The 21,707-nt window shown below is 36.2% G+C and overlaps 1 protein-coding gene across 3 annotated transcripts in view; it reads left to right on the top strand.

Annotated features, from left to right (window-relative positions):
• Window positions 1-21,707, top strand: part of LOC106074803 (lachesin-like) — a 100,193-nt gene that overhangs the window by 61,580 nt on the left and 16,906 nt on the right. For all 3 annotated transcript variants that reach the window (XM_056013527.1, XM_056013520.1, XM_056013531.1), the window contains exon 3: window positions 8,525-8,631. In XM_056013527.1, coding sequence (XP_055869502.1) covers window positions 8,525-8,631 — 107 coding nt within the window. The remainder of the gene's footprint in view (window positions 1-8,524; window positions 8,632-21,707) is intronic.

Below are 21,707 nucleotides of genomic sequence, written 5' to 3' on the forward strand. Positions count from 1 at the left end.
TTGAAATTTTTTTGTCGCTGCCCTGTATTTTGTGCTCTCGGTCACCTTTAAGTTGTAGAAATCTAAATCACTGATGACTATTTCATTTCGCTTTTGTTAAGACTGAAATAGGTGCTGAAGCTACTTTTGTGTAGACTCACTGTTAAAAAAACAAAAAGTTTTGCAGATTGCACGAGTTACCTTCCTTCCGATAGCAAGTACAAAATAGAGCATTCTAGAATATGGCAATCTTTTCGCGTAACTTTCAGAAACGTATCATCTATCGATCTATCACACTAGCGGATCTGGAACTTTGGAAGGGGGGGGGGGGGCGATTTTTCCCCAAACCCTAACCCTAGGTATAAAAGGTAAATATATTGTCAGTTATAGTCTCAAAATTTTTTATACAATAGAAAAATGTCAGTACGAGTAAAGGTTGGAAAAAGGTGACTAGTGACTAGGAAAATAATATTTGGGTTCAGTACTTATCTCAATTTTTACTCTTATAATGAAAAATTCTAAATTTTCCAAAACAAAGTCTTTCGTAAAATAATTAAGATAAATTCGTGTGCAACTACATCAACTCTGTCGCCATATTTGACTCTTCTGTTTTAAAACGTCATGTTTTCGTCTGGAAAGGGGAGAGGGCGGTAGAGTGAAAACAGTTAATCATCGCTCCTTTTTAAAATTTCTGCTAATGATTGCATGTGGCATTAAAGAATAGCGGGTGGGGCGACTCGATATAATAATTTAATTTATAGCAAATATAAACTATACATATTTTTTTTTTAATTTTGTAATTTCTTAAAATGCATGTATCGCCCCTCCCATCTGGTACAACCCTTTTTCAGTTTATATTTACTAATGATAAAATTTGAGTCTGTGTGCGACATAATATACAAATGGGTTAAAACATTAATATGTACCTTATATTATATAGATATTCAACTAATTTTGTTCACAAACTATGATTTCTCCATAAAAATAGGACCTCCCCTTAGAGTGGGGAGAGCAATAGAAGCAATAGCCCCCCCCCCCCACCTCACCGAATCGGCTAAGATACCAGAAGTGTAGCGATATAATATAAAAATTATATTGTAATTCAACTAATTTTGTTCACAAACTATGATGTCTAAATAAAAGTAGGACCACCCCCGCTCAACGGGTTTAGGTTGGAAGGGCAGTAGATGTATTCACCCCCCCCCCCAATCGACTAACTGGGAAACGACATAATATAAGGATCGCTTAAAATATCAATAAAAAGTTTTAATATATAGATGTTTTATTGATTCTGTTAACAAGCTGTGATTTCTACAAATAAATTGGACCACCCCCACACTCAAAAGTTTATGGTGGGGGGGGGGGGAGCTATCTATCTCTCTACAGGGGCGTAACTAGGGATTTGGGGGCCCGGGGGGATTGACCTCTTTGGGGGCCCCTTGCATTTTAACATTCGACATATGACATGGAATAATGTACGCAAAAATATATAAGCCCCAAATCAAATTGGTTCAGTATATCAGTAAATTTAACAAAAAGTAATCAAGACTCTTTTAATGAATAATACCTTTGTTTATTAGTTAAATAATGCACAAGTGACAAATCTAAATTGATATCGCTTCACGTCGTGCATTCTGTGCAGCAAAGACATCTATAACATCAACTACATCGATACTTTCTAGTATTTGTGACTTCACTGACATTAAAGCCATGATAAGCCTTTCTTGTGTCATTGTGCTCCTGAGATAGCTTTTGATGAACTTGAGCTTTGAGAATGATCTCTCACATGACGTAATGGAAGTGGCCTGAGTTAGCAGTAATCGGAGAAGGTTGCAAAGTTTGAGCACACGTAATTACCATATGAAGCCTGTTTCTTCAATATGTCTATTGGTGATTGTATTACTGGTTTGTTGATGAAAAGTGCTCGTGCATCAATGACATCATTGAAAAAAGCGATTTGGCATTTATTTCATCATACAAAAAAGGGAAAAGTAGCACAGTTTGTCATAAGCGGGTCTTCATCTAACAGGTGTCTAGGTTCAAGAAGAAACCCAAAGGTATCCATTTTCTTTCCAGCCTTTGGAATCTGCCCTTCATCTCCATATGAAATCTGTCCAGCACTTCTGTCGCAACACGTTTGAATTGCAGTTCTATTGACAGTCCTACATTAGAACTCAACTTCCCATTAAGTCTTTTCTTTCTTCTGGTTGTTTTGATTACAGGGAATCCATAGTATTCACTACCTTCTTTTGCTTTTTCGATGGATTGGGTTTTTGTCAATTTCTCATCATTCTGCAGAAAGCATGAATGGGTACTAATTTCTTTAGCAGCTTCCCGTATATGCAGTCCAGACTTTTGTAGTTTCTTCTGAACTATATTAATTGGGCGCAAGAGCTTTGACCAGAATTCAAGATAGGCAAAAATTCTTAATTTTCCACTGCATGAAGAAGATTCTGTGCTAATATTATATGGTATTACGTCATTGTTGGTTGTTTATGTTTTGTGCGCAAGCAAAAGGATTCAGAGCATACAAAAGTGGGAAAGATCCATATCTCGTTATTCTCGAGTATAGAAATACTCCGAAAAGTGGACTGCCATATTCACCATCACAACTGCTGACGAGTAGAAAACTCAGGGAATCATTCCAACTGAATCGGTAGCTGAAAATGCAGAGACATTACTCAACGAACGACAGATGAAAAGCAAAGTGAATTACAATGCAAAAGCAAGACTACCTAAAGATTATTCTGTCGGAGAGTTCGTCTAGGTCAAACATGGCAGAAAGCAGTTGTCATAAAAAACATTCAGCACCCAGATCTTACATCATAAAGACAAACGGACAAACGGAAAAACATACAGAAGAAATCAACGCTTTTTGAATAAGAGTTTCGATGAAGACATCTCTGGGTACTATGATACCGATGAAGACAATGAACTGCAAACTGTTGGAACAAACGAAACAGACAGTTATAGACCAACGTCTAGAGAACTTGTTGTGCCAGTCAAGACAACCAGGAGTGGACGAATTGTTAAAGTTCCTAGTAGACAGGGCCGGCCTTAGGCCACTGCAGCCTAAGCGGTCGCAGTGGGCCCCGCGCTTTCATAGGACCCGCGCTAATTCTAAGTGTACATTATTAAATTAAACCACTATAACGTATATAAAAAACAGGGTTTTCGCGACCTCCTGATTTTCCAGGGCCTCCAGGAAATCTCATGAAAAGTCAAAATATACGATAAAGTCCTGAACTTTTTTTGAATTTATTCAAATCTCCTGAAGAATAGAAGAAATTGACATTTTGGGCTGCCTATAAAAAAAAAGTGGCATTGCGAGCTTTCATTTGATAAAAATGTATTGCAAAGACGAAAGTAGGCCTATTTTCTAATTCAAAAAAAAAAAAAAAAATATTGACATTATGCTCATCCCTACCCAGACTAGGCCCCGCGCGATCCGTTTCGCATAGGGCCCCGCAAATTTAAGAACTTTAAAAGGAAGGGTGTGATAATAACTTCAAAAGGAAGGATGTGCTAATATTATATGATATTACGTCATTGTTTGTTGTTTATGTTTTGTGCGAAAGCAAAAGGATTAGATGGAAATAAAAATAGAGTTTCCATTGGATTGAGGAAAGATGAATAGAGGGATAATAACTCGAGTGTGAAGTTTAATTCTGAAATTATAGACGCCACACCCGAATAATGGACTATTCTAGAATTATTAAGAATAACTTTTGGATCTGTTATACTCGATTCTCTAAATTTTGCTTCAAGGTTAATTAGTGTAGCCATAAAATACTCGCCATTTAGATCTATTATTAGTAAAGGTAACAAGATACCTGGAATTCGCTGTATGTTATGCAGTTTTATTCGTGGCAACAAAGTTTAAAATGTAAAACTAACTTTAAAAAAAATTTGATCTCTGTGGGAAAAAATATTTTTAAAATGTCAACAAAGTCAACGTACTGATAGACCTAGATCTAGGTTTGGTCTTTGTGAAAAATTTAATCCATAAATGTTGAAAAAAAAAGACACCCTTTGACACTATTTGTCAATCAGTATATTAATTTATGTATTTACAAATAAATTTCGGACACCCATTTGGGGGCCCCCCCTATGTGGGGGCCCGGGGGGATTTTAAAATTCTCCCCCCCCCCTCCCCCCCCCCCCTTAGTTACGCCACTGTCTCTCTATCTATCTATCTATCTATCTATCTATCTATCTATCTATCTACTATCTATCTATCTATCTATCCATCTATCTATCTATCTATATATCTATCTATCTATCTACTATCTATCTATCTATCTATCTATCTATCTATCTATCTATCTATCCATTTATCTAACAGTCTTGTTTCTGGTTAACAGGGTAAGTCGTTCTATTTAGTTCACAGAATTGCCGCTATGTTTATACACTTAGTGGTAAGTGGTTACATTTATATAATATTGACGTAGACTAGTATTTCTTATCATTAAAATTGTGTATTCTGGGAAAAAAAAAGAGTAATCACTAGAGGGAAGTAAGATATTTAAATATTGGAAATAGCTCCTGGCATCCAGAAACCCCTGCACGCTTCTGATTGTTCTACAATTAGTTCAATTGGGGTAAAAATCTATCTTCAATGTATGTAACTGCTTTCTATAAATAGACTAACATTGTGGATTGTTATATTGTTATTATTCGTGTATTGAATGATGTGCTAGTAGAACACTTGGGCAGATATGCTTTCAACATTAACATATTGGCGAAAGTGATAGCCGTTATCTACTTTCGTCACAGTCGATATAGGCCTAATTAAAGTTGGGCAGCTAGGCCTAATTAAAGTTGGAAGCCAGGGCAGCTAGGCCTAATTAAAGTTGGAAGCCAGGGCAGCTAGGCCTAATTAAAGTTGGAAATCAGGGCAGCTAGGCCTAATTAAAGTTGGAAGCCAGGGCAGCTAGGCCTAATTAAAGTTGGAAGCCAGGGCAGCTAGGCCTAATTAAAGTTGGAAGCCAGGGCAGCTAGGCCTAATTAAAGTTGGAAGCCAGGGCAGCTTTAACATAAATGGAAACATTATTAAATCAAGAGTATAAAAACATTTTTTTCTAATCTTGCGGCCTTTTTGTATGTTTTACTTACGGTTTGTTTTCAAAGCTTTTTCCAGTTATATTTTGTACAAATAATATTTCATATAAGTGGAAGCTGAGTTGCTTTAAGAAAGATGCAGTGACATAATACCTTTATCTGGCAGATACTAGTGGTAGGTCTGGTATACTTAGAAAGATACAATGACAGCATGCCTATATCTGGCAGCGCTCGTAGCAGCGTGGCACAAGTTTGACGAATGACAGTCATTATCTTGTACAACTGATGTCATTATCTTGTACAACTGATGTCATTATCTTGTACAACTGATGTCATTATCTTGTACAACTGATGTCATTATCTTGTACAACTGATGTCATTATCTTGTACAACTGATGTCATTATCGTGTACAACTGATGTCATTATCTTGTACAACTGATGTCATTATCTTGTACAACTGATGTCATTATCTTGTACAACTGATGTCATTATCTTGTACAACTGATGTCATTATCTTGTACAACTGATGTCATTATCTTGTACAACTGATGTCATTATCTTGTACAACTGATGTCATTATCTTGTACAACTGATGTCATTATTTGAGCCGGATGCTCGAGTTGCACTTAAACATGTTATTAAACAAACATACGTCACTGGTAGGGGGTCAAAACAAGATGATGTGCGTGCGTTTGGTAGCAGTGTGAGTGGGAGGAGGAGGATTGGGAGGGGGGGGGGGTAGGTAGATGTCGAGAAAGTCTTTGAACTCTTCACAAATATTCTGCACAGCAGTCACACAAACATACAACTTGAACATTGCTAGGAACAGCATCTGTATTTGTGAACAACTTAACAGGCAACCTTCTACGCTTATTTCTTCTTCTTCTTCTTTATATATTAGTAATATATATATATTAACAAACCGGTCCGCTCTTTGAATGACTGTGTTTAGTAGTTATTTGTGTTTAGAATGTAAGTTTCTATACTAAGGCATTTAAGCTTTTAAAAACTTTCTACATTTTGGAATGTGTTCAATTCCTGTTCATTAATTGCAAACTGTGTTACTTGAATACTCCTAATACCTCCACCTCCCTGTCAGCCTCACCTACTGACCTCCCTGTCAGCCTCACCTACTGACCTCCCTGTCAGCCTCACCTACTGACCTCCCTGTCAGCCTCACCTACTGAACTTTATGTTACCTCACCTACTGACTTTCCTATTACCTCACCTACTGACCTCTATGTTACCTCACCTACTGACCTCCCTGTCAGCCTCACCTACTGACCTACTTGTCAGCCTCACCTACTGACCTCCCTGTTACTTCACCTACTGACTTTCCTGTTACCTCACTTACTGACTTTCCTGTTAGCTTCACCTACTGACCTACTTGTCAGCCTCACCTACTGACCTCCCTGTTACTTCACCTACTGACTTTCCTGTTACCTCACTTACTGACTTTCCTGTTAGCTTCACCTACTGACCTACTTGTCAGCCTCACCTACTGACTTTCCTGTTACCTCACCTACTGACCTCCCTGTTACCTCACCTACTGACCTACTTGTCAGCCTCACCTACTGACTTTCCTGTTACCTCACTTACTGACTTTCCTGTTACCTCACCTACTGACCTACTTGTCAGCCTCACCTACTGCCCTCATCCTCCTGTCCCAACTGAATGTGATCCTTTATTAGTCCAGGGATGAGCAACCTTTTTCTACAGAGGGCCCATTAAAAAAATTTGGGGACTGGCGGGTCGCATAATTATTATTTTTACTCCCAATTGAGGAATTACAACAACAGTTAGCAATTTCTTGAATTAATTTTACGAATAATTTTTTAAATTTTGTTATTGTCTTTTTACATCATAACATTTCACCACAAATGCACAATTGTACTTCATGTGAAGCATTGAACTGTTTACATCCGTGCATAATGTTCTGTAACTGTAGAACTAGCTTACTAGTTGTTTTGTTCTTGCGACTGTTGTCAAACTACAGTCAGTGAGCATCGACCTGTTCTAACACTTCATAATTTTCAAACAAACTAAATAAAGCGTGTTCACAGATGAATTAGGTTCCGAATAATGTGAAAGCTTCGCAGCAAAGTTTTCTGAAGTATGGGAATACAGCTTCAGGCAGTCATGAAACTAACTGGAATTACTCTTCCAAGTCATAATTTGCTTGGAGGTATGTCATCTGCATTAAATGGTGAACTGATGGTATTGAAAACTAGTTCCAGGTTCTTGACGTCTTAAAATTTGCTTTCAAACTCCACAATCAAGGAATCCAAATAAGTCTTGTAATTTCATCAATTTCACTAGAAATAGTTTCACCTTTCAGCTAAGGAAAATGTTAAGACCTGATTTCACTCGCTGCCTCAAGAAGTGGAATAACTTTGTTTGAAAAGATTAAGATGCAGATACATTTCATTTGCAAACAAAACATTGCAATGCCAATAATGATAAACATGAAGTCTGTTTTCAACTCTTCATTAGAAATATTAGTAACAAGGTCACAGTCAATGTCCTTCAATGAACCTAACTATTTCTTCCTTGAGATTCCATATTCTTCTAGGCCAGCGGATACTACTATATAACCGAACATCGGAATGTTTTGTTCCAAATCTTAAAGTACTTCTCAGAACTGCCAGTCATGGCCGGTAGATAATTGGAGGCCCTAGGCAAAATGAATTTGGTGGCCTCAAATAAGATTTAAAAAAAAAGCGACAACAGTAAAATTATTAAATGTATTAAAAACCTATTGTACTTCAACAATAACATTGAGGACAAGTTTCGCTATTTCTTCTCTAAAATAATAATAGTACATGCAAGGCCCTCACCAATTGGTGACCCTATGCAGTTTGTCTATGCCTAAGGCTGGCCCTGTGCCAATAAAAAGATCATTGAGAAATCAATTCCAACAATATATTTGATATTCAATGCTTTATTTTATTAAAAAGCCTGTTTTTCTTAGTCAAAACACGAGCTCCATTAGTTGTTACACTTGCCATCTTCAACATGCCGACTCAACACTTTCAATACAGTTTTTGATAGAATTGAATAAATACTGGCTTGTGTTTGTCTTTGACTGAATGTTTCGAAATATTGCCATTAAGAATAATCTTCGTTTACTTTAATCATTTTATAATGACGTTTTAAGACAATGTTTCTTTAGCCTCTTCATGATAAGTGATAAGAATCATAAGTTTCAATAATTTCTTGATCTATAGATATTTACAATTATTTGTTTAAATATATTTGCATTTTTATATGTGTAATGTGTGGGAACACCTGATTTCTTTAGTCGTCGGCGGGCCGCATAAAACACTTCGGCGGGCCGCATGTGGCACGCGGGTCGTAATTTGCCCACCCCTGCTTTAGTCACATAATTTTTTGTCCCTATTTGTATGCTAAGTTTTCCTGCTATAATTTCTTGCTGATGGCTTTTGTTTGACTCTCAACTATGTAACGTGTTCAATATTTCAGATGGTGTGTCTTCCCAAAGTGACGAAAACGACGTCAGCGTCAAGTATCAGAAGGATGGTAACAACGCAATTCTTACCTGTACGGCCAAGAACATTGGCTCAAGAAAGGTAACAGTTCTTAGTTTCGATTGAATTATCCAACTAGAATAGTCACATTGTGACGGTCAGACCGTGGCGACTAACCTCGGAAAATTATTAGCGACTAGTTTAGACAGATAATCTCAGCGTGCTTGCGTTTCATGTTTAACGTATCTTAAAATAAAAATAAAGAAACGCGTAAAGTCTTGAAAATTAACATGAAATAGGCTGAAACTTCACTTAAATTAACTTGAATTATATTGTCAGCAAAGAGACACTCAGCAACATTGCCTAGAATAACAACATTTTGTCTGTCATTATAATGACAGTTAAACTAAGATATGCATTAGCTGGACAGAATCTCCATTTGTCAATACTTGAAGATACTGTTTAGCCAGATAGAAATTATCTGGGCAAAATGTCCAATGGTCAGACATTATCTGGACTGAACCTCCATTGGTCAATTCTTGTGGATACTGTTTAGCCAGATAGACATTATCTGGGCAAAATGTCCATTGGTCAGACATTATCTGGGCAGAATCTCCATTGGTCAATTCTTGTGGATACTGTTTAACCAGATAGACATTATCTGGGCAGAATCTCCTTGGTCAATCCTTGTTGATACTGTTTAGCCGGATAGACATTAAATGGACAGAGTCAGCACACATCTATATCATTTCTTTGTGATTTATGTAGCTTGTTACTTGATACACTCCTCAACACAACAGGGATGGGGACAGTCTCAAACAACATCTAATGTTGATGATACAACTCAGATAAATCATTTAATCCATCTCTTAAGAAGAATAGATTATGTATTTTGTGTAGGGAATAAGCTTATAAGCCGATAGAGCTAATGAGCTGCTCTATCATGGCCAAGACAAGTTACAGATATGTGATGTATTGATTATGTTATTGTGTTGAATTGGGAAAGGACACTAACTATTCTTGGAATAGCTTAATAAAATAATAAAAAAATAGAATAGAAAAACAAGAAAATTAAAAAAAAAAAACTTTTAAAGAAAACAATGTTACAAAGACAGCTTGCGTGGAAACACAAACTTAAAATCGGCCCCCGAAGTGGTCCACCTAGGCAGGTAAAAAGGCAGGTTTCAATATTTTCAGAAATAATATCATAATGAAGTTCTATCAAAGGCAAATGACAGAGAAGAATGGAGAAAGAAGGTTGACAGATCAACTGTGGTGCCCCAAAGGTCCAGCAGGCCATGGGATAGGTGAAAGTGAATGTGAATTTGGATGTGAACCTGGCCTAACTGATGTCTTAAAATGAATCTAATTGATCTAATTGTTTTGTAAATGGTCAATCTCTTATTCAAAGCCTCAAGAAAAAAAACATTTTCATAAAAAAATCCTTTACTTTTGTGTTCCACAGCTATCACGCGATAATATTAAAAAAAAACACAATTATTAATTGTTGTTTTAAATTATGTCCAACTTATTTGCATAGTAAATTGATTTTTTCTCTTAAAAAAAAGTTAACATTTTTTTTTTTTTGTAAATGCAGTATTTAGTATGACAGAATTTGCATAAATGTGTTTAAAAAATGGTAAATAGTTACTTTTCTAACTCAAAAGCCTCCAGTGTTTGCATTTATTATTGAAGGATCTCAGTTTCGAATTTATAATGTATATCTCCGGCATCACGACGTCATCATTGGCGCGTTCAGTAAATTGTTGAAATGGAGAGAACTTTACAAAATTTGCATCGTAAAGATCAGCCTCAAAAGCATCGTTGTCATCTGACACTTAAACATATCACCACAGTCGACTGTCTTCAAACCAACACTTCCTGCGAAGATCTTTACCAATCTGCATACAAGTGTCTATTGGAGGTCGGTCCATTTTTTGTTTTCACAAAAGGCGTGCCGTACTTATCAGTTTTATTGCTAAGTATTCAATGCTGGACATTTCTAGAACATTCAGGTGGAATGGATTTACTATCTAGAATCGTTTTGGCGAACGAGTTGTGATTCCGTCCACATTTAATGTCTGCATAGAGGACGACGTGTAAAGGAATTCATTTCAGTTTTTAAACTCCTCCTCTCCCCCACATCAATATTGACATCACCCCCCTCTTTCCCACCTGTTTTGACATTTCTAAGCTGCCACTGCCAGAAATACAAAGTTGTGCCCCCCCCCCTCCCCACCTACATCTGAAAGATTTTAATGTGACCTTTTTGGTTCACAGAGATGGAAGAGTAGAGGTCGAGTGAAACACTAAAACATGTGACAGCCCCCTCCCTTCCATAGTATTCTTAAAGTATTATCAGTGGCGTAGCAAGATACCTGTGGGCCTGGGTTCAGGAATACGACATAACACCCTCCTCTGGTAAATTGAGTTTGACTGAGCCCAAGTTGAGCCTCACTGTATCTAATATGAGAATACATTTTCAAGAGGAAACAAAAGTCAAAAAGACAGACAACCCACGAAGTACGAATGTTCCTCATGGAATAAATTAGAACGAGGTTCTCAAACTTGGGGTCATTTGAAAAGCCAGTGTCACTGGTCAACCGGTATCTTCAGATATTCTGAATGAGTAGTGTTTGTCACAAGTGTATGAACCTGTAGGCATTGTCCTAATGGGGTTAGAACAAAAAGGACAGAGCCAACATCACAGGAGACACAAGTTTTAAAGCGTCTATTGATGACCTGCTCAGTAGAAAGTCCAAGGTAATGTCGAGCTACAATACATTGTGTACATTCTAAGAATTATCATCAATCATTTGTATTTATCATTGATTAGCATAGAATTGTATAAATTAAATGACAACCACATGGAATATCAAATCTTCAGTTTTCTGTTCAGTCATAAAATTAATGTATGTATCTCATCTAGTTAATAGGTACCGTAATATTTAAAAAAACAACACGATTAAACAAAAACAAGAGTACTTTCACATTTTTACACATTTATTATTATTATTATTTTAAAAATTTCTAATAATTCGAATCCAAATGAAACGCTGTAGTGACAATTTAAGAGCTATCTCCCTTTAACAAGCTCAGTCTACGTTCTGAAATGTCCATGCATTTATTTCTCTATTACCAGGTAATGTTAAGGTCAATGAAATTTACAAGTAAAATTACGTAGGAATAGGAAGCATTTAAATTCTTTAAGTCAACAGATTAATTTTCTTTCAAGAGCCCGTTTGGGCGTTGCAATGAACCTCCTTCGCGCCATGGTTGCTACGCCACTGATTATTAATTTATTATTAATATTTATCATTATTAAACGTTTCCTAGTTTTTCGATGTATAGATCATCTATAATCGATAATTATCAAAAATTAGAATATTTAATATTCAATTTAAATCATGAGCCTATATATTTATAGAAAGCATTTATTTCTCCACAAAAGTATTTCTGTTGCCAGGAATCTCAAATGCTGCTCCCCCGGCTACACCGGCGGTTTCTTTTTCAATGTATAATTGTGAATGAAAGATGGTCAGAGGTCTTGTGTGCTATTTGGAAACAATGCAACAAAATGTCATCGATTATCTTGGCACTACAAAACGTTTGTGTGTTACAAGTGCTTCCTGTTCGGAAACAATATGATGAGAATGTAATTAGCAAAAGATGAGATTGTTTTCTTTTTGTTTGTCTAATTACACACTCTCGCGCGCGCGCGCGCACGCACACACACACACACACACACACACACACACACACACACACACACACACACACACACACACACACACACACACACACACACACACACACACACACACACACACACACACACACACACACACACACACACACACACACACACACACACACACACACACACACACACACTACAGAACAAGGAGAGTAGTTGTTTTCTCTCTCGAGTTTAAACCAAAAAAAAATTGTGTGGCAAAAAAAATAATAATTTAAATGATTGTTTAAAAGTCTTTTTTTTTTCTTTATCATATATTGCGAATTGTATATCTCGGAAAGAAAAACTTGAGGGAAATAGAAACACACACACACACACACGCACACACATAACTGCATAGAAAGATTTCAGTTAAAGACACGAACATAAAATATAACAAAGCAATAAATATACTATAAAAACAAACACGCCAATCTTATTCTATTACTTTGTCATGGAGTAACAAAAAATATCTCAAGTTAATCTCAACTTATTGTATGCTGCTTCTAACAAAATCTAAAGATCAAATTGAAGATCAAGAAATGAAAACATTCGACATTTTCTTTTCCATCACAATGGTGAACAAAAACCTATATAGACTAGAAAGTGTAACAATGAACAAAACAAAAACACACAAAAAAAAAAGAATTGCTCATTGAAACCAGGGCGATGATATTTAGTCATTCAATTTCACAGTTTTTTTTTTTTGTTTGTTTCTGTAAGAAAAACTGTCTATGCAATTCATGTGTTTACATTTAAAGGTCAGTGCTGGGCTGTACAATGGACCTCATTCACCAATCGTAAACAAACAACATTAGGTCACGTTATAATATTGATAAAACAACGAAAAAAAAATTTAAAGTGATAGCCATTGTGTATTAAAAATTAGATCGTAATTCGTATAGAAGAGATAGAAAATCACGTGGCTAAATGTTGTGTTTACGATTGGTGAATGAGTCTAGTTTAGTACACTGATTGGTCTATAGAGTCTAGTTCAGTGCACTTGTTGGTTTATAGTCTAGTTCAGTAAACTGATTAGTCTATAGAGTCCAGTTCAGTACACTGCTTGGTCTAGACTCTAGACTTTATAGAATCTAGTTCAGTACTCTGCTTGGTCTACAGAGTCTAGTTTAGTACACTGCTTGGTCTACAGAGTCTAGTTTAGTACACTGCTTGAGAGTCTAGTTCAGTACTCTGCTTGGTCTATAGAGTCTAGTTTAGTACACTGATTGGTCTATAGAGTCTAGTTTAGTACACTGATTAGTCTATAGAGTCTAGTTCAGTACACTGCTTGAGAGTCTAGTTTAGTACACTGCTTGGTCTATACTATAGACCAAGCAGTGTACTAAACTAGACTCTATACACCAAGCACAGTACTGAACTAGACTCTATACAACCAAGCACAGTACTGAACTAGACTCCATAGATCAAGCAGTGTACTGAACTAGACTCTAAAGACTCTATAGACCAAGCAGTGTACTAAACTAGACTCTCAAGCAGTGTACTGAACTAGACTCTATAGAGTCTAGTCTAGTACACTTCTTGGTCTATAGAGTCTAGTTCACTACACTTTTCTTGGTCTAAAGAGTGTAGTTCAGTACACTGGTTGTTCTATAGATTCTAGTTCAGAACACTGTTTTTCTCTAGTCTAGTTTAGTTCCGGGGTCGGCAACCTGCGGCTCGCGAGCCACATGCGGCTCTTTGGATGAGAAGCTGCGGCTCTTTAGTTCCATGCGCAAATATTATTTATTTTATCAATAGATTTTAAAAAAATAGTTCTGAATCGTTTAAAGACTATTTGGCACCGATTAGATCTCTCAGCCACTTGTACTCGCTTTTCACCAAACCCATCCCCCATTACACACGTCGTCCCTTCTGTCAGTCCGTTGGATGTTTCTATGAAGGTTTTAATTCGCTTTTGAGGCAAGACGAATTGACATCTTCACCACTCGCTTTAGCTGTGTATAGTTTGTTGTTTCAAGTAAATGAGTTAGAAGCGAATTATCTTCTTAAAGTTAGAAGCAATCTACAATTAGTGCTAATCCTGTTGTACCACTACAAGTTGAAAAATGAGGCAAACCATTTACAGATGACGAGTATGTCAAAGACTGCTTCCTGCCTGCATCGGAAGAACTGTTTCGTAATTTCAAAAACAAACCAGAAAAAAAAATCAAAGATTTGCTACTATCGGCTAAAATAGTACAAGATAGAATAGCTAAAATGTCTTCAAATGTAACATATTTGCAGGTGGAAGATATTCAACTTTCTTCTGTCTTATAACTTGCTATAGATTAGTCTTGAGACATAAAAGACAAGCACGAGTTGCCCTTTTTGTCAGGTATATGTTTTCCCAAGGCCCAAAAGAAGAAATTGTCTCGTGTTAAACTAGACGAGATGTAGCCAACGCCATGCAAAATACCTTGAAAACATTAAAATGGATTAACTAAAATCGTTTCAATAACAACTGATGGAGCCAGAAATATGACAGGAACAAATAAAAGGGCAACAACGATTTTTCGGAGCAAAATAAACCATGAAATTCTCACGTTTTCCTGTATAATTTGGAAGTGCTTTGTGCCTAAAACGATTCCAACCGAAACAGCTGAGGCATAAATTTGGTAATCAGGATTTTAAATATCATCTTGTCAAAAACAGTCTACCATGGTCAGTTTAAAGAATTCTCAAACGAAATGGAAACTCAGTATTCCGACCTCCTTCTTCCCAACAAAGTGCGATGGCTTTCCAAAGGTTGAAACGTTTGGCTTTGTGCTTAAATGAAATAAATACATTCCTAAATGAAAAAATGCATTAATCATCATCCTGAATTAGAGAATGACAAATGGTTGCAACCATTTTACTTTATGGTGGATAAAACAATAAATGACTGAATTTAAAGCTGCAAGGAAAAGGAAACCCATCATATGGTTTGGTAGAAGAATTTGTTTGTTTTGAATAAAAATTAATTCTTTTTGCAGAAGATATTCAGAGCCGTGAGTTACTTCATTTTGAATGTCTAGCTTTTGACATTAATTACTTCAGCACATTTAGAAAAAAATTCAAAGATGTTTTTCTTGACAGAGATGAGCAGTTCGAAACCAAAAAAAAAAAAAAAAAACAACATTAGAACATTTCTAGTAATTCCTTCTTTCAAAACAAATAGTAACGAAATCCACATTGATCCATTTGGAATTGATAAGCCTACTGGATCTCTAGAAATGCAATTGATCGATTTAAAAAGAAAAATTTTAGTGTATTAGATAATTTACAGAGTTAAAAAAGCAAGTTACAAGTGTTGGAAGTCCAGAAATGTATGTATGTAACGCAACAAAAGTGGACAGCTTTAAAAGGAATAATAATAATAATAATAATCTTTATTATCCGTATGGAATGTCGCTAGTTGATTCGGCGCATGGAATAATCTCCCAGATTTCTACAGTGAAGTGAAGTTGGCATTTAGGGTGCTGACATTGGACTGACCTAATTAGTGCGAGAAAGCGTTCTCTTGCATAAATATAAATGAAAATTGAAAGTCGTGTTTGAAACTAAAAACAAGTTATGAGCCGAATGTATCCAAACTTTTTAAAACCATGCAAAGCCAAAGCTCCCATTGAATTAGTGTTGTAATTAAATGTTTAACTGCTTTAGCTGTTACTGAAATAAAAAAAAAATTATCTAAGGATGCAATATATATAGTCTATCTCTCTGTCTCTCTTTCTCTCTCTCTCTCTCTATTTATATATAGATGTATAATATGTTGTGAAAAAACACTACTTATCTATGAATAAATAGATTCGTGTTTTTCCGTTAAAAAAGTGTGTCAGTACTATTTATAATTGGCAAGAAAAAACTTTGTGGCTCTTTAAAAACTTAGAAATTTTGTAAATTGTCATTTTTGGCTCTTCCGCCTCAAAAGGTTGCCGACCCCTGGTTTAGTTCACTGATTTGTTCTATACTTTAGTTCAGACATTGATTAGTGCAGATACTTTAGTTCTTCAAGTATTGGCAAAATTAATAGAAATCATGAATGTTACTTTTTGTTTGTTGGTGAAGTTTTAATTCCAGACTTTTTGTGCAAGCAGCGTCTCAAAATGTTTGCATATTCATGTCGAAGACTTGATTTCTGAATAGTTTAGTTTCTTTCTATCTCTGAAAGGAAACAGTATGCTATTGAAGGAGGGATTGAATTGTTAAAGGGAGGGTGTGTTCGCTAGTAGAGCTGTGTGTGGGTATATGTGTGTATGCTTGGGCATCTGCTATAGAAGTAAGAGTGGTAATGTCTGTGTTCGTGTGCGTTTGAAAAAAAAAAGGGGTGGTGGCGGGAGCAATTTGTGGACAGTCCATTAGCTCACTTCCGTCAGGCATGAAACAGTTTCAACAACCTCACTGACCGGCTTATTGAGCCGAAATCTGGGTATTTCTGCAACGGTTTATACAGCAGAAATCTAAATTTTCCCTCCAATGTTTTATAGAGCAGAAAGCTGGGTTTTTCTTCAATGTTTTATAGAGCAGAAAGCTGGGTTTTTCAGCAACATTTTTTTGTGTGTGATCTTCCTCCATTAAGCCTTTAATCTTCGGTCTATCCAATGTCGTGTCAGCACTCAGCAGAGGATGCCGGTATCCCAATCAGAGGCGGCGAAACAGATTAGGTGCTGAAGCGTTTCCTCCGTGTGACTAGTCTTAGCACTTTAAAAAACAACAACACTATAGTTGATTAAATCTATACCCCAAAGAACTCATAAAACATTTCTTTATTCATTTGAAACACCTTTAACACTCTAGTTTCAATCTACCTTCTCACTGAATACAAGTCTCTCTGCAGTTGTGGATTATTATTTATATTGTTGTTTTATATTGTTTAACATATTTCAATACACTTTAACACTCTTTCTATAAGACACAAGGCTCTAAACCTATTTAGACACACCTTGTAAATTACACCAAGGCCTAAACTCTAAATCTACATGATTGTATTCCATATGTGACCCAAAATCTTGGTAAACATGTAGATTAACATGCTGGGGCTGGGTATTGCAGAGTCTTTACTGGGTTGGCTTTCACCTGATGCTGTAAAGTACATATGCATTAGTAGTCAAAATCACAATGTGCATGCTACCCTTAACATCATCCCTTGGTCAGTTTTGTCCAATGCAGATGTGACTGGTAATAAATAACCTGGTCTCGGAAGTTATTTCCAAGTACAAATTTGTAACAAAGAAAACATCAATGTCAACAGGCTATTACAGAAACAGATTGAACAGAATGCACAAGTTAATAGATAAGAAGCCCGCACAGTGTTCAAGACGTCGGCTTTCTGAAGAAGCTTCGCAAATGTTGGAGTGATACTAATCAATACAAGACATGAACTGGGGATGTCATTCATCTCAGGTCAATCAGGACAACGACAATTAAATTACTTACATGTCAGAAAATAAATTCCAATGCTTGTCAACAAGACCTTGAAACAAATACGTTTTAAATCTATCTAAAACAAGACCTTGAAACAAATAAGTTTTAAATCTATCTAAAGACTTCAAAGACAGTTCGTGTTACGTGTTATCACACAAACCCAGAAACAGACCCCCTAACAGATCCGCCCATGGACAAGGAATTTCCAAGCCGTGTACTCTTTTTCATTGTTTAAGGTGATTAAGGTTCAAAGAACCATTCTATATTGTTTTTCACTTGAAAACCAACTGAATAACATATCAGAAGAGCAATTTCAAAGAATTATTTGGCGTGTTTTTTTTTACTTCAAAGAAAAAAAAACAACTGAAAAACCTATTATTGATAATGAGATTTCTGGCTTATATTTATTTTATTTTTTGCCCCCTCCCCCCCCCCCCCAAACAAAATGAACTTTTCAATAGCTTTTCTAGTTTCGAGCTCGTGTCTCCCCCCCCCCCCCTATTTTGATAAGTTAATAACCTACCTCTCTGAAGTGTTTTTATTTTAAGAATTATTTAGTTTTATGAAGGAAAGAAAATCGCTTGCATATTTAATTTTAAAAAATTAAATAGTTTGCTTTCAGAAAACAAAAGTGCTCCAGAGCTTTGCAAGTTGTAAAATATCATGATGTTATATTTTCAATGTTTTCTAGTTTCTGTGATCTAAACGGACGGGCAGACCACAAAAAAAACTAGTTACGGCTTTTTTTTCTTTCGGAGAATGGTTTAAATAGCGGATGACATCTTAATTTCTCTTAGAAAATTGCGAATAAAAAAGTGCACTCTTCCAATATTTCTCAAGATGGATTTCTTTTTATAGCATCGCAAGTATAAACGTACAGGTACATTTAGCTTTTATATGAAGTATATATCTAGCCCAGCGGATCTCAAAACTACGGCCCTCACCCGTTGGGGTCAGCGAGACGGCCAAAGGGAGTCCGTAGAAAAATGAAAATTATATAACTTAAAATGACTTCTTCGCTAAAAGCCAGTTAATCCGATAGGATAATTTGAATGATAATAAACTATAGAGTCTACATATGTCTCTGACATACTATTCTATGATAACCTAAACTTTAAACCAAAGATTGAAAGATATTCTTCACTTGGATACTCCCGACTGGGTATTGAATACATTTGCGCGTAAACAAACTCAGATCCCAATCACAGATGAATATTTCAAATTTGTATCTCGCATTATTGTATTTTTTGCATTATGGGTGATTGTACAGAAGTTGTTGACTGTTTGTACAGAAGTTGTTGACTGATTGTACAGAATTTGTTGACTGATTGTTATTATTATTATTATTATAGCTTTTATATAGCGCTACTTTCATGCTTATAGCATGCTCAGAGCGCTTTTGGTTCAATCTCATTTGTGGACCGGTGGGGGGGAGGGGGTATCTGCCTTTAGGCGCTCAGTAAACACAACTCTGCCCGAGTCGGGTGTCGAACCTCGAGCCCCCTTCTAGGTAGCCAAGCCAAGTTCAAGCGCACTTGGCCTCTCGACCACGCTTCCCACACATTGTACAGAAGTTGTTGACTGATTTTACAGAAGTTGTTGACTGATTGTACAGAAGTTGTTGACACTCATAAAATCTCATCAAAGTCATCCAAGTCATTTCCTTTGTTGTTATTTTATTATAACACAAAAGTTAAAATCTAAATAAACACATGCTCAACACAATTTTATTTTTACATTGCTACTTAAATAATTTTCATTTATGTAGATTTTTCACTTCGGGGTCCGTAGGCAAGTTTTTGACTAGATAAAGAGGTCCCCGAGTTAAAAAAAAATGTTTGAGAACCGCTTGTCTAGCCTACATAATTATAAACTACTAATGCTTTGTTATGACCAATGCATTTTAAGTAGGAGTATTTTAGTTATAAATGTATAAGTCCCATAGACTGCCTTTTAAACAATTTAATTCAGACTCAGAGACAGACAATTCTTCCTTCTTTTTTTTTCTTTCTTTACAGTGTATGTGTTGACTCGAGTTTGTCTATGTAGGCTCTACATGCAATGCGCTACAGCAGTAGTTTAGGACTGAAAAGTTTTCCTTTATTTAGATAAATAAATGTGTCTCCAATCGAATCTATTCTCAATAGAGTGCTTCTAATCGTAGCCTTTCTATCTTTCTATTTTATAAAGTGGTCAAGTATCTTTAGGTTCATTTCCCACTCTTTTGGTCTGTCTTGGGTTCAACTGACATCTTCGTCCACTGATTATGTTGAAATAATGGAATAAGTCTTTTTTTGTTCCTATTGTTTGTTATAAAGTATAACTCAGTTTACTTACTTTAGACCTATCAATCGTTTACTTGGAAATCTTTCATTTATCTAATGGAGATGTATTGTTTTCTCGGCCTATTGTCTCGCTGAATCTCGCGTCTCGAGATGTCGAGTTATGGTCCTTGTTTCTCCTGTCATTGGTAGACTTCATTAGCATCAATCTCGCAGTTATTGACGTATAGGTCCCTTTTATAAGATTAGTGTCCCGGATTGACCTATTGGAGCCCTGGTTTGATTGAGAGAGACTCTGTTCGTCTTACGAATGAGGGTGGAAAAAAAAGGGGAGGAAGGAAAGGGGTGCGGCTGACCTCTGGGGATGCCTGGAAGGTATTTCTTGACTCGAACCAGCTTTTGTAATTATTACTACCAGTATGCAAATTAATTTTCTTTTCAGCTCTGGAAGCATCAACTTACCGACTAGTCATACGCATTTAGTTCAAGAATGAGTAATAGTATAGCGTTGTTATAATCTACTGTATATAGATAATAGAATAGATTCCTAAACAACCAAACAGGCGGAGATAGCTTCCATCATCTTTCAAACGAAAATCGGTGTATCGTGTTGTTGGGTTGTTGTTGTTTTTAAATGCACATATAACCCGCGGGTTATACAAGTTTCCCGGCGAGGTTCACACAATTTATTATACTCATAACATAACAGAACAGAAACAATGCACACTATACGCTACGAAGTTAAACTACAAGAACACTTGTGCTGCTGATTGCCACGGGAATGAATAGACTTCACAATTAGGCCGAATACCAGCCGATGTTGTCATCCGGCCAATCGTACGGCCCAACTCAGCAAGTCAGGCTTTGCACATGCGGGGCAAACAGAGGGTGTGGGTTGTACAATTTTGTTTTTACTTTATTTGTGCGGGGTTTACACATGTGCGAGGTAAATACGCGGAAATACAGTACACAGCTACACGCATATTTAGACACAGATATCGATTTTTTTGTGTCACTAAGCATGCACAAGACCGTTAATCTTAATCAATTTATTTTGACTTCAAATCTATAATCATGAATTTTATAAACAACAAGATTAACTCTAAAATTACATTTAACATAAATTTAACACGGGGAGACAACGTATTGGTTTACACTACGTGTGACCAAATATGTAGGTCGCCACAGGGCCTGCGTATTCGCGTGAAATGTTTCACTACTCCTTTAATCTTCGGTCTCAGAATCATTGCTTTATCGATAGTGCATCAGAGTTTGAGACAATGTTTAAATTATTAACATAGAATAATGATCAGAGCAGCAAAAAGTCAAAAATGATACTTTTCTAAATGAATACAGTAGAATGTCCATTTATCCGGATTTAATGGGAACAGGGTTTTGTCCAAACAATCGAATTCGGAATATTATAAACGGTCCATTGTACACAAAATATAAAGAAAATCCATATGAGTGTATTGTGCTGTACGTAAATATAAAACTAAAGTAAACTATACAAGGGAACAAAGCGTTATACAGAGTAGCCTCCCGCTATAGAGAGAACTAATCGCTGATCTTTCGTTGCACCAACAAGATTGTCGTGCACGAGCACTTAAATACTGTACTGTAACACAACAACAGCAACAACAACAACAAGACAGTCCGGTTAAATGACGTCTGGATAAAAAACGTTGAACTGTATAAACCTTTCAACTTCTTATTTTTCTACCACACTTTACTTACTATCTCCCTCTTCCCTC

Source organism: Biomphalaria glabrata, chromosome 1 (assembly GCF_947242115.1).
Source record: "Biomphalaria glabrata chromosome 1, xgBioGlab47.1, whole genome shotgun sequence".
Classification (NCBI taxonomy): domain Eukaryota; kingdom Metazoa; phylum Mollusca; class Gastropoda; family Planorbidae; genus Biomphalaria; species Biomphalaria glabrata.